The following is a 22,406-nucleotide window of genomic DNA, read 5'->3' as shown; positions in this document are numbered from 1 at the left end:
GGTTTATAGGGAAGGATTCAGCTATGGAGCTGCTGTGTGATCCACGTGTGGCACCTGCACGACACAGCAGCTCAGCATTGGTTGATAGGGAAGGATTCAGAGCTATGGAGCAGCTGTGTGATCCACGTGTGGCACCTGCACGACACAGCAGCTCAGCATTGGTTTATAGGGAAGGATTCAGAGCTATGGAGCAGCTGTGTGATCCACGTGTGGCACCTGCACGACACAGCAGCTCAGCATTGGTTTATAGGGAAGGATTCAGAATAATGGAGCTGCTTCCTGTCTAATCCACCTCTCCTCCTGCACCTCTGATGCTGCTCCTATCTGCCAATCCCTACTGACCTCTGCTGCCTGCCTCATCCACCGCTCCTCCTGCTCCTCTGATGCTGCTCCTCTCTGCCAATCCCTACTGACCTCTGCTGCCCGCCTCATCCACCTCTCCTCTGATGCTGCTCCTCTCTGCCAATCCCTACTGACCTCTTCTGCCCGCCTCATTCACCTCTCCTCCTGCTCCTCTGATGCTGCCCCTCTCTGCCTATCCCTACTGACCTCTGCTGCCTGCCTCATTCACCTCTCCTCCTGCTCCTCTGATGCTACCCCTCTCTGGCAATCCCTATTGACCTCTGCTGCCTGTCTCATCCACCTCTCCTCCCGCTCCTCTGATGCTGCTCCTCTCTGCTAATCCCTACTGACTTTTGCTGCCCGCCTCATCCACCTCTCCTCCCGCTCCTCTGATGCAGCCCCTCTCTGCCAATCCCTACTGACCTCTGCTGCCAATCTCATCCACCTTTCCTCCCTGCTGCCCATCTCATCTACTGTGGGATGCGAAAGTTTGGGCAACCTTGTTAATCTTCATGATTTTCCTGAATAAATCGTTGGTTGTTAGGATATAAACTGTCAGTTAAATATATCTTATAGGAGACACACACAGTGATATTTGAGAAGTGAAATGAAGTTTATTGGATTTACAGAAAGTGTGCAATAATCGTTTAAACAAAATTAGGCAGGTGCATAACTTTGGGCACCACAAAAAAGAAATGAAATCAATATTTAGTAGATCCTCCATTTGCAGAAATTTCAGCCTTCCTGTAGCTTCCAATCTGGATTCTAGTTAAAGGTATTTTGGACCATTCCTCTTTACAAAACATCTCTAGTTCATTCAGGTTTGATGGCTTCCGAGCATGGACATCTCTCTAACTCACACCACAGATTTTCAATTATATGCATGTCTGTAGAATGAGATGGCCATTCCAGAACATTGTACTTGTTCCTCTGCATGAATGCCTTAGTGGATTTTGAGCAGTGTTTAGGGTTGTTGTCTTGTTGAAAGATCCAGCCCTGGCGCAGCTTCAGCTTTGTCACTGATTCCTGGACATTGGTCTCCAGAATCTGCTGATACTGTGTGCAATCCATGCGTCCCTCAACTTTAACAAGATTCACAGTCCTTGCACTGGCCACACAGCCCCACATGGAACCACCACCATATTTTATTGTAGGCAGGTGTTTTTCTTGGAATGCTGTGTTCTTTTTCCTCCATGCATAACGCCCCTTGTTCTGCCCAAATAACTCAATTTTAGCTTCATCAGTCCACATCACCTTATTCCAAAACGAAGCTGGCTTGTCCAAATGTGCTTTAGCATACCTCAAGCGGCTTGGTTTGTGCTGTGGGCAGAGAAATGGCTTCCTTTGCATCACTCTTGCATACAGCATCTCCTTGTGTAAAGTGGGCCAAATGGTTGAAGGATGCACAGTGGCTCCATCTGCAGCAAGATGATGTTGTAGGTCTTTGGAGTTGGTCTGTGGGTTGACTGACTGTTCTAACCATTTGTCGCTTCTGTCTATCTGAGATTTTTCTTGGTCTGCCACTTTAAGCCTTAACTTGAACTGAGCCTGTGGTCTTCCATTTCCTCAATATGTTCCTAACTGTGGAAACAGACAGATGACATCTCTGAGACAGCTTTCTGTATCCTTCCCCTAAACAATGATGGTGAACAATCTTTCTCTTCAGGTCATTTGTGAGTTGTTTTGAGACCCCTATGTTGCTACTCTTCAGAGAACATTAAAAGAGGAGGGAAAATTACAATTGACCCCCTTAAATACTCTTTCTCATAATTGGATTCACCGATGTATGTAGGTCAGGGGTCACTGAGCTTACCAAGCCAATTTGAGTTCCAATAATTAATTAGTTCTAAAGGTTTCGGAATCAGTAAAATGACAACAGTGTCCAAATGTATGCACCTGCCTAATTTTGTTTAAACTATTATTGCACACTTTCTGTAAATAAAATAAACTTCATTTCACTTCTCAAATGTCACTGTGTGTGTGTCCTATATTATATAATTTCACTGACATTTTTTATTGTTACAACCAATTTATACAGGAAAATCATGACGAATGACGATTAACAAGGTTGCCCAAACTTTCGCATCCCACTGTACCTCTCCTCCCACTCCTTTAATGCTGCCCCTTTCTGCCAATCCCTACTGACTTCTGTTGCCCATCTCATCCACCTCTCTTCCTGCTCCTCTGATGCTGCCACTCTCTGCAACTACCTACTGACCTCTGCTGCCTGCCTCATCCACCTATTCTTCCCCTCCTCTGATGCTGCCCCTTTCTGCCAATCCCTACTGACCTCTGCTGCCCATCTCATCCACCTCTCCTCCTGCTCCTCTGATGCTGCCACTCTCTGCCAATCCCTACTGACCTCTGCTGCCCACCTCATCCACCTCTCCTCCCGCTCCTCTCATGCTGCCACTCTCTACGGACCTCTGCTACCCGCCTCATCCACCTCTCCTCCCGCTCCTCTGATGCTGCCCCTCTCTGCAACTACCTACTGACCTCTGCTGCCCGCCTCATCCACCTCTTCTTCCCCTCCTCTGATGCTGCCCCTCTCTGCTAATCCCTACTGACTTCTGCTGCCCATCTCATCCACCTCTCCTCCCGCTCCTCTGATGCTGCCCCTCTCTGCCAATCCCCACTAAGCTCAGCTGCTCATCTCATCCAACTCTTTTCCCGCTCCTCTGATGCTGCTCTCTGCTAGTCGCTACTGACCTCTGCTGCTCTTCTCATCCACCTCTCCTCCCACTCCTCTGATGCTGCCCCTCTCTGCCAATCCCTACTGTCCTCTGCTGCCCGCCTCATCCACCTCTCCATGGAGTCTGCCCCTCCCTGCCAATCCCTACTGACCTCTGCTGCCTGCCTCACCCACCTCTCCTCCCGCTCCTCTGATGCTGCTCCTCTCTGCCAATCCCTACTGACCTCTGCTGCCTGCCTCATCCATCTCTCCTCCTGCTCCTCTGATGCTGCTCCTCTCTGCCAATCACTACTGACCTCTGCTGCCTGCCTCATCCACTTCTCCTCCTGCTCCTCTGACGCAGCCCCTCTCTGCCAATCCCTACTGACCTCTGCTGCCCATCTCATCCATCTCTCATCTTCTTTCTTTGATCTATTTGCACATAGCTGCGATATAAAGGGCTGTGTATAAGTGTGTGTAAGTATGTGTAGCTGTGTATATCTAAGTATAGCTGTGAATAGGTGTAAGTGTGTGTAGCTGTGTATATCGATGTACAGCTGTGTATAGGTGTGTGCACAGCTGTGCTCAGTGCGAAGGCGACACCATTATGTGTTTTGCAGTACAAGATATTGGGCCTGATGGAGTGATGTATAAGGTGATATGTCCATGTAACAGATTGGGAGCAGGGAAGGATGCAGCATTGAAAAGACATTAGGAAAGATCGACAGCGACTCTGTTGGCCACCCACCATCTTCTCAGTTTTACTGAGGTTGATGTCTTTTTTGGACTTCCTTCGGGCCTTGGAATCTTCAATGTCGATGAGTCGGATGAGGGGCATTGTGCCGCCTCCCAGAAGAAGGATGGTGAAGAGCACAATGATGATGGTAGTAGTACCAATCAGCTGTCGCTTCTCCATTGGTTCCAACTCCAAGTGGAGACTCAAGGCGTAGGGGATGGCACCTCGCAGGCCTGAGGAATAGAGAACACCATATACATCAGTCATATCACTATAGACAGCCCCAAGAGAGGACTGCTGTGCTGAGGTGACGGGCAATCTTCTTCTGGACTCCGGGGCCATCAGCCCTTATAAGCTCAGGAAAGGTTGTGGATGACACCTACAAATGGAAGAACGCCTGTACACCCCTGGGGCCGGGAACTTAACCCCCTAAATACAATATCATGCGAAGACTGCCCAATACAACATCACCCGAAGACTAAACACACAATACAATATTACCCAAAGACTGAACACTACAATACAATATTACCCAGAGACTGTAACCCCCCCCAATACAATATCACCCAAAGATTGCACACTGTCATATTGCATACTGTTATTATACCTCAGAAAGTGGCATATGTTACGCTGTAACTGTACATACAAAATCACCTGAAGACAGTATACCCACCCACCGATACAATATCACCAAAAGTCTGTATGCCCCCAATTCAATATCCACCAAAGACTGTATTCCCCTCCCCCAAATACAATATCAACCAAAGATTATAGAGCCCCCCATACAATTTCACCCGAAGACTTTAAAGCCCCAATACAGTATCACCCAAAGACTGTACATCAACACAACAATAAAACCGAAGACTGTATACCCCAATACAATAGCACCCGAAGACTGCACCCCCCGAATACAAGATCACCCGAAGACTGTTCATCCCATACAATACCATCCGAAGACTGTACCCCCCCCCCCCCTACAATATCACCGGAAGACTGTACCCCCCCTACAATATCACCGGAAGACTGTACCCCCCCATACAATATCACCCGAAGACTATCCCTGTACAATATCACCTGAAGACTGTACCCCCCAATACAATATCACCCGAAGACAGTACCCCCCACCCCCCCATACAATATCACCCGAAGACTGCACCCTTCAATACAATATCACCTGAAGACTGTACACTCCATACAATACCACCCAAAGACTGTACACCCCGTACAATATCACCCGAAGACTGTACCCCCACAATACAATATGAGCCGAAGACTGTACACCCCCATACAATGTCACCCGAACACTGTACAACCCAATACAATATCACCCAAAGACTGTACCCCCCATACAATATCGCTTGAAGACTGTACCCCCCATACAATATCACCCAAAGATTGCACACGGTCATATAGTGTACTGTGTTGTCGCGCTAACTAGCCCCATCTGAGGCTTCCCAAATTCCACCCTACAGTTCCTACTTCAGAAAGTGGCATATGTCACGCAGTAACTGCACATCACAGCTCAGCTCTGCTGGTATCAATCAGGAACCTCCACTCAGTCCTTGGACATTAGAGCCCTACGGGCATAAGTCTCACACTGCCTTTACCTTACTGACGGCCTAATACATTATGGTCTTAAGGTGTACCCCCCCTTACTGACTGCCTACTACATGATAGTCTGCTCCAGGAATACTATCCCAACCACTGACTGCCTACTACATTATGTTCTGCTCCAGGTGTACCTCCCTCCCCTTACTGACTGCCTACTACATGATGGTCTGCTCCAGGTGTACCCCCCCCCCCCACACTGACTGCCTACTACATGATGGTCTGCTCCAGCTGTACCCCCCCCCACACTGCCTGCCTACTACATGATGGTCTGCTCCAGCTGTACCCCCCCCCAACACTGACTGCCTACTACATGATGGTCTGCTCCAGCTGTACCCTCCCTTGACTGCCTATTACATTATGGTCTGCTCCATGTGTACCCCCCCCCCCCTTACTGACTGCCTACAACATTATGGTCTGCTCCATGTGTACCCCCCCTTACTGACTGCCTACAACATTATGGTCTGCTCCATGTGTACCCCCCCTTACTGACTGCCTACAACATTATGGTCTGCTCCATGTGTACCCCCCCCCCCCCTTGACTGCGTATTACATTATGGTCTGCTCCAGGTGTACCCCCCCCCTTACTGACCGCCTACTACATGATGGTCTGCTCCAGCTGTACAGACCCCCCCCCCCCTTACTGACTGCCTACAACATTATGGTCTGCTCCATGTGTACCCCCCCTTGACTGCCTATTACATTATGGTCTGCTCCATGTGTACCCTCCCCCCCCCCTTACTGACTGCCTACAACATTATGGTCTGCTCCATGTGTACCCCCCCCTCCCCTTACTGACTGCCTACAACATTATGGTCTGCTTCATGTGTACCCCCCCCCCCCCCCCCTTACTGACTGCCTACAACATTACGGTCTGCTTCATGTGTACCCCCCCCCCCCCCTTACTGACTGCCTACTACATGATGGACTGCTCCAGGTGTCCCCCCCCCCCAGAGCATGTCTTTTTCTACTGTACTACATAATTATGTTACTGTTGTTGCAATAACTTTCGCCACTAGATGGGGCTATTGTGTTATCTATAAAGTTGTTTCTACCTTTCACAATTTTGGTTTCCGATGCTGGAGAGAGCAGTCTGAGGTTCTAAATGCTGCCTCCAGTGAGATGAGCTGGACTGCTGGGCTATGAACTCTCCTGGCAATACACCTCGTCTACCTGAGGCTCTAGGTGCTGCCTCCAGTGAGATGAGCTGGACTGCTGGGCTATGAACTCTCCTGGCAATACACCTCGTCTACCTGAGGCTCTAAGTGCTGCCTCCAGTGAGATAAGCTGGACTGCTGGGCTATGAACTCTCCTGGCAATACACCTCGTCTACCTGAGGCTCTAAGTGCTGCCTCCAGTGAGATGAGCTGGACTGCTGGGCTATGAACTCTCCTGGCAATACACCTCGTCTACCTGAGGCTCTAAGTGCTGCCTCCAGTGAGATGAGCTGGACTGCTGGGCTATGAACTCTCCTGGCAATACACCTCGTCTACCTGAGGCTCTAAGTGCTGCCTCCAGTGAGATGAGCTGGACTGCTGGGCTATGATCTCTCCTGGCAATACACCTCATCTACCTGAGGCTCTAAGTGCTGCCTCCAGTGAGATAAGCTGGACTGCTGGGCTATGAACTCTCCTGGCAATACACCTCATCTACCTGAGGCTCTAAGTGCTGCCTCCAGTGAGATAAGCTGGACTGCTGGGCTATGAACTCTCCTGGCAATACACCTCATCTACCTGAGGCTCTAAGTGCTGCCTCCAGTGAGATGAGCTGGAATGCTGGGCTATGAACTCTCCTGGCAATAAACCTCGTCTACCTGAGGCTCTAAGTGCTGCCTCCAGTGAGATGAGCTGCACTGCTGGGCTATGAACTCTCCTGGCAATACACCTCATCTACCTGAGGCTCTAAGTGCTGCCTCCAGTGAGATGAGCTGGACTGCTGGGCTATTATCTCTCCTGGCAATACACCTCGTCTACCTGAGGCTCTAAGTGCTGCCTCCAGTGAGATGAGCTGGACTGCTGGGCTATGAACTCTCCTGGCAATACACCTCATCTACCTGAGGCTCTAAGTGCTGCCTCCAGTGAGATGAGCTGGACTGCTGGGCTATTATCTCTCCTGGCAATACACCTCGTCTACCTGAGGCTCTAAGTGCTGCCTCCAGTGAGATGAGCTGGACTGCTGGGCTATGAACTCTCCTGGCAATACACCTCGTCTACCTGAGGCTCTAAGTGCTGCCTCCACTGAGATGAGCTGGACTGCTGGGCTATTATCTCTCCTGGCAATACACCTCGTCTACCTGAGGCTCTAAGTGCTGCCTCCAGTGAGATGAGCTGGACTGCTGGGCTATGAACTCTCCTGGCAATACACCTCGTCTACCTGAGGCTCTAAGTGCTGCCTCCACTGAGATGAGCTGGACTGCTGGGCTATTATCTCTCCTGGCAATACACCTCGTCTACCTGAGGCTCTAAGTGCTGCCTCCAGTGAGATGAGCTGGACTGCTGGGCTATGAACTCTCCTGGCAATACACCTCGTCTACCTGAGGCTCTAAGTGCTGCCTCCACTGAGATGAGTTGGACTGCTGGGCTATGAACTCTCCTGGCAATACACCTCGTCTACCTGAGGCTGTAAGTGCTGCCTCCAGTGAGATGAGCTGGAATGCTGGGCTATTATCTCTCCTGGCAATACACCTCGTCTACCTGAGGCTCTAAGTGCTGCCTCCAGTGAGATGAGCTGGACTGCTGGGCTATGAACTCTCCTGGCAATACACCTCGTCTACCTGAGGCTCTAAGTGCTGCCTCCAGTGAGATGAGCTGGACTGCTGGGCTATGATCTCTCCTGGCAATACACCTCATCTACCTGAGGCTCTAAGTGCTGCCTCCAGTGAGATGAGCTGGACTGCTGGGCTATTATCTCTCCTGGCAATACACCTCATCTACCTGAGGCTCTAAGTGCTGCCTCCACTGAGATAAGCTGGACTGCTGGGCTATGAACTCTCCTGGCAATACACCTCATCTACCTGAGGCTCTAAGTGCTGCCTCCAGTGAGATGAGCTGGACTGCTGGGCTATGAACTCTCCTGGCAATACACCTCGTCTACCTGAGGCTCTAAGTGCTGCCTCCAGTGAGATAAGCTGGACTGCTGGGCTATGAACTCTCCTGGCAATACACCTCGTCTACCTGAGGCTCTAAGTGCTGCCTCCAGTGAGATGAGCTGGACTGCTGGTCTATTATCTCTCCTGGCAATACACCTCGTCTACCTGAGGCTCTAAGTGCTGCCTCCAGTGAGATGAGCTGGAATGCTGGGCTATTATCTCTCCTGGCAAAACACCTCGTCTACCTGAGGCTCTAAGTGCTGCCTCCACTGAGATGAGCTGGACTGCTGGGCTATTATCTCTCCTGGCAATACACCTCGTCTACCTGAGGCTCTAAGTGCTGCCTCCACTGAGATGAGCTGGAATGCTGGGCTATGAACTCTCCTGGCAATACACCTCGTCTACCTGAGGCTCTAAGTGCTGCCTCCAGTGAGATGAGCTGGACTGCTGGGCTATGAACTCTCCTGGCAATACACCTCATCTACCTGAGGCTCTAAGTGCTGCCTCCAGTGAGATGAGCTGGACTGCTGGGCTATGAACTCTCCTGGCAATACACCTCGTCTACCTGAGGCTCTAAGTGCTGCCTCCAGTGAGATGAGCTGGACTGCTGGGCTATGAACTCTCCTGGCAATACACCTCATCTACCTGAGGCTCTAAGTGCTGCCTCCAGTGAGATAAGCTGGACTGCTGGGCTATGAACTCTCCTGGCAATACACCTCGTCTACCTGAGGCTCTAAGTGCTGCCTCCAGTGAGATGAGCTGGACTGCTGGGCTATGAACTCTCCTGGCAATACACCTCGTCTACCTGAGGCTCTAAGTGCTGCCTCCAGTGAGATGAGCTGGACTGCTGGGCTATGATCTCTCCTGGCAATACACCTCGTCTACCTGAGGCTCTAAGTGCTGCCTCCAGTGGGATGAGCTGGACTGCTGGGCTATTATCTCTCCTGGCAATACACCTCGTCTACCTGAGGCTCTAAGTGCTGCCTCCAGTGAGATGAGCTGGACTGCTGGGCTATTATCTCTCCTGGCAATACACCTCGTCTACCTGAGGCTCTAAGTGCTGCCTCCAGTGAGATGAGCTGGACTGCTGGGCTATGAACTCTCCTGGCAATACACCTCGTCTACCTGAGGCTCTAAGTGCTGCCTCCAGTGAGATGAGCTGGAATGCTGGGCTATTATCTCTCCTGGCAATACACCTCGTCTACCTGAGGCTCTAAGTGCTGCCTCTACTGAGATGAGCTGGACTGCTGGGCTATTATCTCTCCTGGCAATACACCTCGTCTACCTGAGGCTCTAGGTGCTGCCTCCAGTGAGATGAGCTGGACTGCTGGGCTATTATCTCTCCTGGCAATACACCTCATCTACCTGAGGCTCTAAGTGCTGCCTCCAGTGAGATGAGCTGGAATGCTGGGCTATGAACTCTCCTGGCAATACACCTCGTCTACCTGAGGCTCTAGGTGCTGCCTCCAGTGAGATGAGCTGGACTGCTGGGCTATGAACTCTCCTGGCAATACACCTCGTCTACCTGAGGCTCTAAGTGCTGCCTCCAGTGAGATGAGCTGGACTGCTGGGCTATTATCTCTCCTGGCAATACACCTCGTCTACCTGAGGCTCTAAGTGCTGCCTCCAGTGGGATGAGCTGGACTGCTGGGCTATTATCTCTCCTGGCAATACACCTCGTCTACCTGAGGCTCTAGGTGCTGCCTCCAGTGAGATGAGCTGGACTGCTGGGCTATTATCTCTCCTGGCAATACACCTCGTCTACCTGAGGCTCTAAGTGCTGCCTCCAGTGAGATGAGCTGGAATGCTGGGCTATTATCTCTCCTGGCAATACACCTCGTCTACCTGAGGCTCTAAGTGCTGCCTCCAGTGAGATGAGCTGGACTGCTGGGCTATGAACTCTCCTGGCAATACACCTCGTCTACCTGAGGCTCTAAGTGCTGCCTCCAGTGAGATGAGCTGGACTGCTGGGCTATTATCTCTCCTGGCAATACACCTCGTCTACCTGAGGCTCTAAGTGCTGCCTCCAGTGGGATGAGCTGGAATGCTGGGCTATTATCTCTCCTGGCAATACACCTCATCTACCTGAGGCTGTAAGTGCTGCCTCCACTGAGATAAGCTGCACTGCTGGGCTATGAACTCTCCTGGCAATAAACCTCGTCTACCTGAGGCTCTAAGTGCTGCCTCCAGTGAGATGAGCTGGACTGCTGGGCTATGAACTCTCCTGGCAATACACCTCGTCTACCTGAGGCTCTAAGTGCTGCCTCCAGTGAGATGAGCTGGACTGCTGGGCTATGAACTCTCCTGGCAATACACCTCGTCTACCTGAGGCTCTAAGTGCTGCCTCCAGTGGGATGAGCTGGACTGCTGGGCTATTATCTCTCCTGGCAATACACCTCATCTACCTGAGGCTCTAAGTGCTGCCTCCAGTGAGATGAGCTGGACTGCTGGGCTATGAACTCTCCTGGCAATACACCTCGTCTACCTGAGGCTCTAAGTGCTGCCTCCACTGAGATGAGCTGGACTGCTGGGCTATGAACTCTCCTGGCAATACACCTCGTCTACCTGAGGCTCTAAGTGCTGCCTCCAGTGAGATGAGCTAGACTCCTGGGCTATGAACTCTCCTGGCAATACACCTCATCTACCTGAGGCTCTAAGTGCTGCCTCCAGTGAGATGAGCTGGACTGCTGGACTATTATCTCTCCTGGCAATACACCTCATCTACCTGAGGCTCTAAGTGCTGCCTCCACTGAGATGAGCTGGACTGCTGGGCTATGAACTCTCCTGGCAATACACCTCGTCTACCTGAGGCTCTAAGTGCTGCCTCCAGTGAGATGAGCTGGACTGCTGGGCTATGAACTCTCCTGGCAATACACCTCATCTACCTGAGGCTCTAAGTGCTGCCTCCAGTGAGATAAGCTGGACTGCTGGGCTATGAACTCTCCTGGCAATACACCTCGTCTACCTGAGGCTCTAAGTGCTGCCTCCAGTGAGATGAGCTGGACTGCTGGGCTATGAACTCTCCTGGCAATACACCTCATCTACCTGAGGCTCTAAAGGTGGCCATACACTGGTCAATTTGCCATCAAATCGACCAACAGATAGATCCCTCTCTGATCGAATCTGATCAGAGAGGGATCGTATGAGCTGCCTTTACTGCAAACAGATTGTGAATCGATTTCAGCATGAAACCGAACACCATCTGTGAAGCTGCCGCCGTCCCCTCTGCATACTTTACCTGATCCGGCCGGCACGAGTCCCCCGGTCTCCGCTGTCTTCTTCTCCGTGCTCGGCTCCTCCAGCTTCACATCAAGTTTGGGGGTGTTTAAACAGTAGAGGGCGCTCTGCCTGTCGGACTCGGAGCCCAGCGCGGAGACGGAGCAGCGGTGAAAGCTAGTACTCGCGCTGGCTGAGTCAGGTAATGTATTGCCGCTAGTGTCGATCGTCGGGCATACGAACACCGCTATCAACGCACTCCCGACCCGCCGGCGATCGAGCGAAATCTTCCGTACGGACAGGAACGACGGGAATCGACGGGAACGATCGATTTCGGATGGAAATTGATTGTTCGGTCAGCGTTAGAGCAACGATTTCACAGCCCATTCGATCACAGTGATCGAATCGACTGTATATCGGCAGGAAAATCGGTAAGTGTATGGGCCCCTTAAAGTGAACCTTAAAGAGGAACTCCAGTGAAAATAATGTAATAAAAAAAAGTGCTTCATTTTTACAATAATTATGTATACATGATTTAGTCAGTGTTTGCTCATTGTAAAATCTTTCCTCTCCCAGATTCACATTCTGACATGTATTACATGGTGACATTGTTACTGTGGGCAGATTATGTAGCGGTTTCTAGCTGTTCTGGCTTTAACAGACAGCTCTAAACAGCCATTTCCTGTCTGTGAACATTGTTACATTGTGGCAGTTTGCCCAGAGTACCGTACAGTACCAGAGCCTCTTGTGGGAGGGGTTTCAGCACAAAATCAGTCATACAGCGCCCCCTGATGGTCTGTTTGTGAAAATCATTATATTTCTCATGTAAAAGTGGGTATCAGCTACTGATTGGGATAAAGTTCAATTCTTGGTCAGAGTTTCTCTTTAAGCCAGAGGAAAAAAAAAAAAGTTTTACTCAGCTTCTACCAGCCCCCTGCAGCAGTCCTGTGCCCTCGCAGCCACTCACTAATCCTCTGGTCCCCCCCTGCCAGCTAGTTTCGTTTTTGCCGACAGGCCCGTCAGGACTGGCCACGCGTAGCTTTTTCCGCATTCCTGACTGTAATTAGCACTATTGCGGGCCGCAACGCGTACAAAAATACGCATTGCCGCATATCTATGCGTTCGTAATGCACCAACAGAGATGCCTCCTCTGCCACTAAAAACCACAGAGGTGTCCTCACGCTCCTACAACATCCACTGCCTGTGTCAGCTGATAAATATACAGTTCTGTTCAAAATTATTCAACCCCCACTGAAATTGAGTGTTTTGGCCAGTTTGACATTGATTTTGATCATTTCAGTCATCTTGTTTACAATTAAATCAAGGAGGCACTTTTAAGTCAGACAAATATAACATAACATTTATAATGAAATAACCACAAATGCCTTTTCTGTGCTCACATCATGATCAGTTTTATTCAACAACCAAGTGACATTCATTCTTAGTACTTAGTACAACACCCTTTTCCAGTTATAACAGCTTTTAAACGTGAAGCATAGCTTGACACAAGGGCTTGCAGCGATTTACGGGTATCTTAGCCCATTCTTCATGGGCAAAAGCCTCCAGTTCAGTCACATTCTTAGGCTTGTGCGCTGCAACTGCTTTCTTTAACCTCCCTGGCGTTCTATTAAGATCGCCAGGGCGGCTGCGGGAGGGTTTTTTTTTAATTAAAAAAAAAACTATTTCATGCAGCCAACTGAAAGTTGGCTGCATGAAAGCCCACTAGAGGGCGCTCCGGATGCGTTCTTCTGATCGCCTCCGGCGGCCAGAAGTAACACGGAAGGCCGCAATGAGCGGCCTTCCGTGTTTCGCTTACCTCGTCGCCATGGCGACGAGCGGAGTGACGTCATGGACGTCAGCCGACGTCCTGACGTCAGCCGCCTCCGATCCAGCCCTTAGCGCTGGCCGGAACTTTTTGTTCCGGCTACGCTGGGCTCAGGCGGCTGGGGGGGACCCTCTTTCGCCGCTGTATGCGGCGGATCGCCGCACTGCAGTGGCGATCAGGTAGCACACGCGGCTGGCAAAGTGCCGGCTGCGTGTGCGGTTTTTTATTTGAGCCAAATCGGCCCAGCAGGGCCTGAGCGGCAGGCTCCGGCGGTACTGGACAAGCTGAGCTCGTCCAGACCGCTCAGCAGGTTAAGTCCCACCAGAGGTTCTCAATCAGATTTAAGTCTGGTGACTGCGATGGCCACTCCAAAATGTTTCAGCCTTTAATCTGCATCCATGCTCTAGTGCCTAGGTTCTCAACATGTGGTACGCATACCCCAGGGGGTACTTCTGATGGTTCCAGGGGGTACTCGGGCTTGATGTACTTAACCAAGAATAACAAATTTAGAGTTTTAGAAAATAATCAAGCTTACTTAAACAGCACCACATTAGTATTTAAGATAATTAAAAGCATTAGTAAATGCTTGAAAATTGTTTAGAACTAATTATCACGCACCACATTTAAATACAGTATATATTTGTCAAGAGGTACTTGTGACAATGTTTACTATACCAGGGGGTACTTGGCGAGTAAAGGGTTTTAAAAGGGGTACATACCAATAAAATGTTGAGAAACACTGCTCTAGTGGACTTGGAGGTATGCTTGGGATCATTGTCTTGTTGAAAGGTCCAATGTCTCCCAAGCCTCAGGTTTGTGACGGACTGCATCACATTTTCATCCAATATCTCCTGGTACTGAAGAGAATTCATAGTACCTTGCACATGCTGAAGCTTCCCTGTACCTGCAGAAGCAAAACAGCCCCAAAGCATGATTGACCCCCCGCCATGCTTCACAGTAGGTGTTCTTTTCTTCATAGGCCTTGTTCTTCCTCCTCCAAACATAGCATTGATCCATGGGCTCAAACAGTTCTAATTGTGTTTCATCAGTCCACAGAACACTACCACAAAAGTTTTGGGACGGAAGTAGTACCACCATAGTACCACCGCAATCTCCCATATTCAGCAACCCCAACTCCACCGGGTCAAAAGCTAGGTTCCTTCAAATGGGGGAAATCCAGTGGTTATCTCCTACCTAACCATTTTACAGTTAATGACACAATTAGGAACAATTTCAGTCCCACACTTTCCCCTCATCTGAGTTTTTCTGGGCCCTCCAGATCTACTATTTTCTGAAGTTCTTCTCCTTAATCTGCTACATCTCCCCACAAGAACTCCCTATGAGTCATGGTGTGAACTGAGACCTCTTGAAGGTGGTCTCATAGCCGATCTTTACTCAGTTATTTCCAAACCTACTGAATTTTTGAAAACACAAGCCATGATGGCCTTAGAGGCCGATGTGGGTCTCACACTCTCCATTGAATGGTGGTCTAGATGTCTCACGCTGGCCAAGGGGAGTAGCTGTTTCTCAAATATTTAAACAAACTACAACATCTTCCACCGCACATATATCACCCCTGTTAGCTCCACAATCACTCCCTCTAAGTCCAATCTTTGGTTCAGGAGCTGTGGCCATGTTGGCACTTTCATACATATTTGGTGGTTCTGCCCAGTGGTCAAAAGGTTCTGAGCCCAGATCACGTCTCTTACTTCTACAACACTTGCCCCGACCCCGTCTTGCTCCTATTGGGAGATAAAAATGGAGTGCCCCAGCATAGATTGTCTCCGCACATAGCCAAGGCTGCCAGGCTACACATTGCTAGCCAATGGCTTCAGCCTACTCTATTAGCTGAACTTACTGACCTTATCATAATGGGTATACTCATATCTCAGCGTCTGCTGGCGGTCGTTAATGAAACTCTAGAAATATCTGCTAAAATTTGGCAGCCTTGGCTGTCTGGCTCTACTTCCCTTGGCTTTCGTTACATTCTAATTTGATAATTGGATTATATACTCATATTTATTCAAACTGTATTTCCTTCAATGTACTGATGTACATACATCCCCCTTGAGTCTATGATTTCATAGTACGCTATAAGGCCTCTTGCACACTGCAAGTGAATCCGATTCAGATTCCGCTTTTTAATCAGTTTTTACATCCGATTCCGATTTGCAGTTTGCTCCCTGCACACTGCAAATCTGAATCTGAATCGGATGTAAAAACTGATTAAAAAGCGGAATCGGAATCTGAATCGCTTGCAGTGTGCAAGAGGCCTTATATTGCAGTTATTTACTTGTGTGTTGTTACTTTGCATTGGGGGCCTAACACTGCTTGTAATGTATAGTTGCTAATGTTCAATAAATTATTTGGAAATAAAAATGTGTAGTTAGGGAAGGACAGGAAGGGAGGAGGGCAGTAATTTTTACTTACCACTGAACCACATGATGAACATCATCTTTGGTGTGATCTTGTGGTCTCGGAAGAAGTTAAGCAGATAAGTCAGTGGAAATATATTGACTGCTCGACCCAACAGGACCAGAACCTGCAAGGTGAAGAAAATGCGTGAAAAGGAGAATTGTAATATCACAGGCACTTAGAAAACGCTCTTGCAGCGTGAAAAAGGCCTTATATTATCTCACAAAAGCAATTACACTTCTCACAATTTTGTAAATATTTTATTATTTCTTTCATGGGACAACAATGAAGATGTGAAGCTGTGATACAATGTCAAGCAGTCAGTGTACAGCTTGTATAACTGTAAATATTGTATATCATCTTCTCATGGGACAACACTGCAGATGTGATACAATGTAAAGCAGACAGCTTGTATAACAGTGTAAATATTGTATACCTTCTAATGGGACAGCACTGCAGATGTGACACTGTGATACAATGTAAAGCAGTCAGTGTACAGCTTGTATAACTGTAAATATTGTATGATATCTTCTCATGGGACAGCGCTGCAGATGTGACACTGTGATACAATGTAAAGCAGTCAGTGTACAGCTTGTAGAACAGTGTAAATATTGTATGATATCTTCTCATGGGACAGCACTGCAGATGTGATACAATGTAAAGCAGTCAGTGTACAGCTTGTATAACTGTAAATATTGTATGATATCTTCTCATGGGACAACACTGCAGATGTGATACAATGTAAAGCAGTCAGTGTACAGCTTGTATAACAGTGTAAATATTGTATACCTTCTAATGGGACAGCACCGCAGATGTGACACTGTGATACAATGTAAAGCAGTCAGTGTACAGCTTGTAGAACAGTGTAAATATTGTATGATATCTTCTCATGGGACAGCACTGCAGATGTGATACAATGTAAAGCAGTCAGTGTACAGCTTGTATAACTGTAAATATTGTATGATATCTTCTCATGGGACAACACTGCAGATGTGATACAATGTAAAGCAGTCAGTGTACAGCTTGTATAACAGTGTAAATATTGTATACCTTCTAATGGGACAGCACCGCAGATGTGACACTGTGATACAATGTAAAGCAGTCAGTGTACAGCTTGTATAACAGTGTAAATATTGTATGATATCTTCTCATGGGACAGCACTGCAGATGTGACACTGTGATACAATGTAAAGCAGTCAGTGTACAGCTTGTATAGCAGGGTAAATATTGTATGATATCTTCTCATGGGACAGCACTGCAGATGTGACACTGTGATACAATGTAAAGCAGTCAGTGTACAGCTTGTATAGCAGGGTAAATATTGTATGATATCTTCTCATGGGACAGCACTGCAGATGTGACACTGTGATACAATGTAAAGCAGTCAGTGTACAGCTTGTATAGCAGGGTAAATATTGTATGATATCTTCTCATAGGACAGCACTGCAGATGTGACGCTGTGATACAATGTAAAGCAGTCAGTGTACAGCTTGTATAGCAGGGTAAATATTGTATGATATCTTCTCATGGGACAGCACTGCAGATGTGACACTGTGATACAATGTAAAGCAGTCAGCGTACATCTTTTATAACAGTGTAATTATTGTATAATATCTTCTCAAAGGACAACTGCAGATGTGACGCTGTGACACAATGTAAAGCAGTCAGTGTACAGCTTGTATAACAATGTAATATTGTATGATATCTTCTCATGGGACAGCACTGCAGATGTGACACTGTGATACAATGTAAAGCAGTCAGTGTACAGCTTGTATAACAGTGTAATATTGTATGATATCTTCTCATGGGACAACACTGCAGATGTGACACTGTGACGCAATGTAAAGCAGTCAGTGTACAGCTTGTATAACAGTGTAAATATTGTATGATATCTTCTCATGGGACAGCACTGCAGATGTGACACTGTGATACAATGTAAAGCAGTCAGTGTGCAGCTTGTATAACAGTGTAAATATTGCATGATATCTTCCCATGGGACAACACTGCAGATGTGACACTGTGATACAATGTAAAGCAGTCAGTGTACAGCTTGTATAACAGTGTAAATATTGTATGATATCCTCTCATGGGACAGCACTGCAGATGTGGCACTGTAATACAATGTAAAGCGTCAGTGTACAGCTTGTATTACAGTGTAAATCTTGTATGATATCTTCTCATGGGACAGCACTGCAGATGTGACGCTGTGATACAATGTAAAGCAGTCAGTGTACAGCTTGTATAACTGTAAATATTGTATGATATCTTCTCATGGGACAGCGCTGCAGATGTGACACTGTGATACAATGTAAAGCAGTCAGTGTACAGCTTGTATAACTGTAAATATTGTATGATATCTTCTCATGGGACAACACTGCAGATGTGATACAATGTAAAGCAGTCAGTGTACAGCTTGTATAACAGTGTAAATATTGTATACCTTCTAATGGGACAGGACCGCAGATGTGACACTGTGATACAATGTAAAGCAGTCAGTGTACAGCTTGTATAACTGTAAATATTGTATGATATCTTCTCATGGGACAGCGCTGCAGATGTGACACTGTGATACAATGTAAAGCAGTCAGTGTACAGCTTGTATAGCAGGGTAAATATTGTATGATATCTTCTCATGGGACAGCACTGCAGATATGACACTGTGATACAATGTAAAGCAGTCAGCGTACATCTTTTATAACAGTGTAATTATTGTATATCTTCTCAAAGTACAACTGCAGATGTGACGCTGTGACACAATGTAAAGCAGTCAGTGTACAGCTTGTATAACAATGTAATATTGTAGGATATCTTCTCATGGGACAGCACTGCAGATGTGACACTGTGATACAATGTAAAGCAGTCAGTGTACAGCTTGTATAACAGTGTATTATTGTATGATATCTTCTCATAGGACAGCACTGCAGATGTGACACTGTGATACAATGTAAAGCAGTCAGTGTACAGCTTGTATAACAGTGTAAATATTGTATGATATCCTCTCATGGGACAGCACTGCAGATGTGGCACTGTAATACAATGTAAAGCAGTCAGTGTACAGCTTGTATAGCAGGGTAAATATTGTATGATATCTTCTCATGGGACAGCACTGCAGATGTGACACTGTGATACAATGTAAAGCAGTCAGCGTACATCTTTTATAACAGTGTAATTATTGTATATCTTCTCAAAGGACAACTGCAGATGTGACGCTGTGACACAATGTAAAGCAGTCAGTGTACAGCTTGTATAACAATGTAATATTGTATGATATCTTCTCATGGGACAGCACTGCAGATGTGACACTGTGATACAATGTAAAGCAGTCAGTGTACAGCTTGTATAACAGTGTAATATTGTATGATATCTTCTCATGGGACAGCACTGCAGATGTGACACTGGGATACAATGTAAAGCAGTCAGTGTACAGCTTGTATAACAGTGTAATATTGTATGATATCTTCTCATGGGACAACTGTAACGAAAAATCTGCAACGCCGGATGGATTGCGGAAATATGGTCGCATCCAGTCCGGCAAGCGGACCTTCCAACGCGGGATGCGGAAATTCGTCCGCATCCACTGCGCACACCCGTCCGAGCACTCTGCTCCAAACTCACCAACATGCTGTTCACCAGGGTTCTGCCATCTTGCCTCTAGGGGGTGCGGCCGCACGCCAGACACGCCTTTATACTCTTAGAAAGCGTGTCAGCTGACCTGGAGGTCAGCTGACATTTTAGCCTGCTCTGATTGGTTGCTACCTGGGGTGGAGACTTCTCTCCCAGGCAGTATATAAGGAAGTGCTTTTCAGTCACACTTCGTCTGTGTTTGCGATACCCTGTGTCAGCACTCAGACCTTAGACTAGATCCCAGGTGTTGAAACCAAGGACTTCACACCTAGACTAGGAGATTATTATTGTTATTGATTCTCTGTGTATGATTCTGTGCCTGTCTTGACTTCTCTTCTGCTTCCTGATTCTGTACTCTGCCAGCCCGTACCGTTAACGACTATTGGCTTGGTTCCTGACTATTCTCTCGTCTCACGTCTCTGTACTGTTGCCGCCTGTACTGTTGCCGAACCTCTTTCTGTCTGACCTTGCTCCCTTCAGTGGAACGTCTCCCACTGTTGGGTTATTATCTGAGGCTTGCCTCCCTGAGACGCCGGCCCTAGCAGACCGTTACTGCCAGAGGCCGAGATTCCTCCACTGCCACTTTGGGGGATCTCACACACGGGGTTCCCATTCAGAGGTAACCACACCTCTGAGGAATTGCCGTGTGGTGGATATTTCCACAACTTTGTGAATATTTACTGCTTTGTTTATTTCCATGTTGATCGTGTGTCCACTGCTTTACATCTACCCGCATTATTAGCAATTCCGCAGATTGCTATATAATCGGGTCTATCCTTGTATTATTGGCGATACTGCGGATCCCCAATAATCAAGGTTCGGGGTGTGACACTGGTCTGAGTAGATCATTTCAGGCACTTACCGTGTTAGTGAGCCTTCCGCTGATTTACCATCAGGAAGATACTGACTATTTCACTCTAACATATCTGCATTAGTGGTGATTCTGTATATCACCACTTAATCAGATATTTGTGCCTCTTGCTGACACCAATCGTTACAACAACACTGCAGATGTGACACTGTGATGCAATGTAAAGCAGTCAGTGTACAGCTTGTATAACAGTGTAAATATTGTATGATATCCTCTCATGGGACAGCACTGCAGATGTGGCACTGTAATACAATGTAAAGCAGTCAGTGTACAGCTTGTATAGCAGGGTAAATATTGTATGATATCTTCTCCTGGGACAGCACTGCAGATGTGACACTGTGATACAATGTAAAGCAGTCAGCGTACATCTTTTATAACAGTGTAATTATTGTATATCTTCTCAAAGGACAACTGCAGATGTGACGCTGTGACACAATGTAAAGCAGTCAGTGTACAGCTTGTATAACAATGTAATATTGTATGATATCTTCTCATGGGACAGCACTGCAGATGTGACACTGTGATACAATGTAAAGCAGTCAGTGTACAGCTTGTATAACAGTGTAATATTGTATGATATCTTCTCATGGGACAGCACTGCAGATGTGACACTGGGATACAATGTAAAGCAGTCAGTGTACAGCTTGTATAACAGTGTAATATTGTATGATATCTTCTCATGGGACAGCACTGCAGATGTGACACTGTGATACAATGTAAAGCAGTCAGTGTGCAGCTTGTATAACAGTGTAAATATTGCATGATATCTTCCCATGGGACAACACTGCAGATGTGACACTGTGATACAATGTAAAGCAGTCAGTGTACAGCTTGTATAACAGTGTACATATTGTATGATATCTTCTCATAGAACCGCACTGCAGATGTGACACTGTGATACAATGTAAAGCAGTCAGTGTAACGCTTGTATAACAGTGTAGATATTGTATATCTTCTCATAGGACAACAATGCAGATGTGACTTTGTGACACAATGTAAAGCAGTCAGTGTACGGCTTGTATAACAGTGTAAATATTGTATACCTTCTAATGGGACAGCACCGCAGATGTGACACTGTGATACAATGTAAAGCAGTCAGTGTACAGCTTGTATAACTGTAAATATTGTATGATATCTTCTCATGGGACAGCGCTGCAGATGTGACACTGTGATACAATGTAAAGCAGTCAGTGTACAGCTTGTATAGCAGGGTAAATATTGTATGATATCTTCTCATGGGACAGCACTGCAGATGTGACACTGTGATACAATGTAAAGCAGTCAGCGTACATCTTTTATAACAGTGTAATTATTGTATAATATCTTCTCAAAGGACAACTGCAGATGTGACGCTGTGACACAATGTAAAGCAGTCAGTGTACAGCTTGTATAACAATGTAATATTGTATGATATCTTCTCATGGGACAGCACTGCAGATGTGACACTGTGATACAATGTAAAGCAGTCAGTGTACAGCTTGTATAACAGTGTAATATTGTATGATATCTTCTCATGGGACAGCACTGCAGATGTGACACTGGGATACAATGTAAAGCAGTCAGTGTACAGCTTGTATAACAGTGTAATATTGTATGATATCTTCTCATGGGACAACACTGCAGATGTGACACTGTGACGCAATGTAAAGCAGTCAGTGTACAGCTTGTATAACAGTGTAAATATTGCATGATATCTTCCCATGGGACAACACTGCAGATGTGACACTGTGATACAATGTAAAGCAGTCAGTGTACAGCTTGTATAACAGTGTAAATATTGTATGATATCCTCTCATGGGACAGCACTGCAGATGTGGCACTGTAATGCAATGTAAAGTGTCAGTGTACAGCTTGTATAACAGTGTACATATTGTATGATATCTTCTCATAGAACCGCACTGCAGATGTGACACTGTGATACAATGTAAAGCAGTCAGTGTAACGCTTGTATAACAGTGTAGATATTGTATATCTTCTCATAGGACAACAATGCAGATGTGACTTTGTGAC

At 47.0% G+C, this 22,406-nt stretch overlaps 1 protein-coding gene across 1 annotated transcript in view; it reads right to left on the bottom strand.

The window, feature by feature from the left end:
* SLC9A8 (solute carrier family 9 member A8) overlaps positions 1–22,406 on the bottom strand; it is a 116,823-nt gene that overhangs the window by 15,317 nt on the left and 79,100 nt on the right. The window contains exons 12-13 of the mRNA XM_068264346.1: positions 15,917–16,028; positions 3,762–3,982 (exon numbers count right to left, since the gene is read on the bottom strand). Of these exons, the coding sequence (XP_068120447.1) occupies positions 3,762–3,982; positions 15,917–16,028 (333 nt within the window). The remainder of the gene's footprint in view (positions 1–3,761; positions 3,983–15,916; positions 16,029–22,406) is intronic.

Source organism: Hyperolius riggenbachi, chromosome 12, assembly GCF_040937935.1.
Source record: "Hyperolius riggenbachi isolate aHypRig1 chromosome 12, aHypRig1.pri, whole genome shotgun sequence".
Lineage (NCBI taxonomy): Eukaryota > Metazoa > Chordata > Amphibia > Anura > Hyperoliidae > Hyperolius > Hyperolius riggenbachi.
This window is presented reverse-complemented; position numbering and strand designations above follow the sequence as displayed.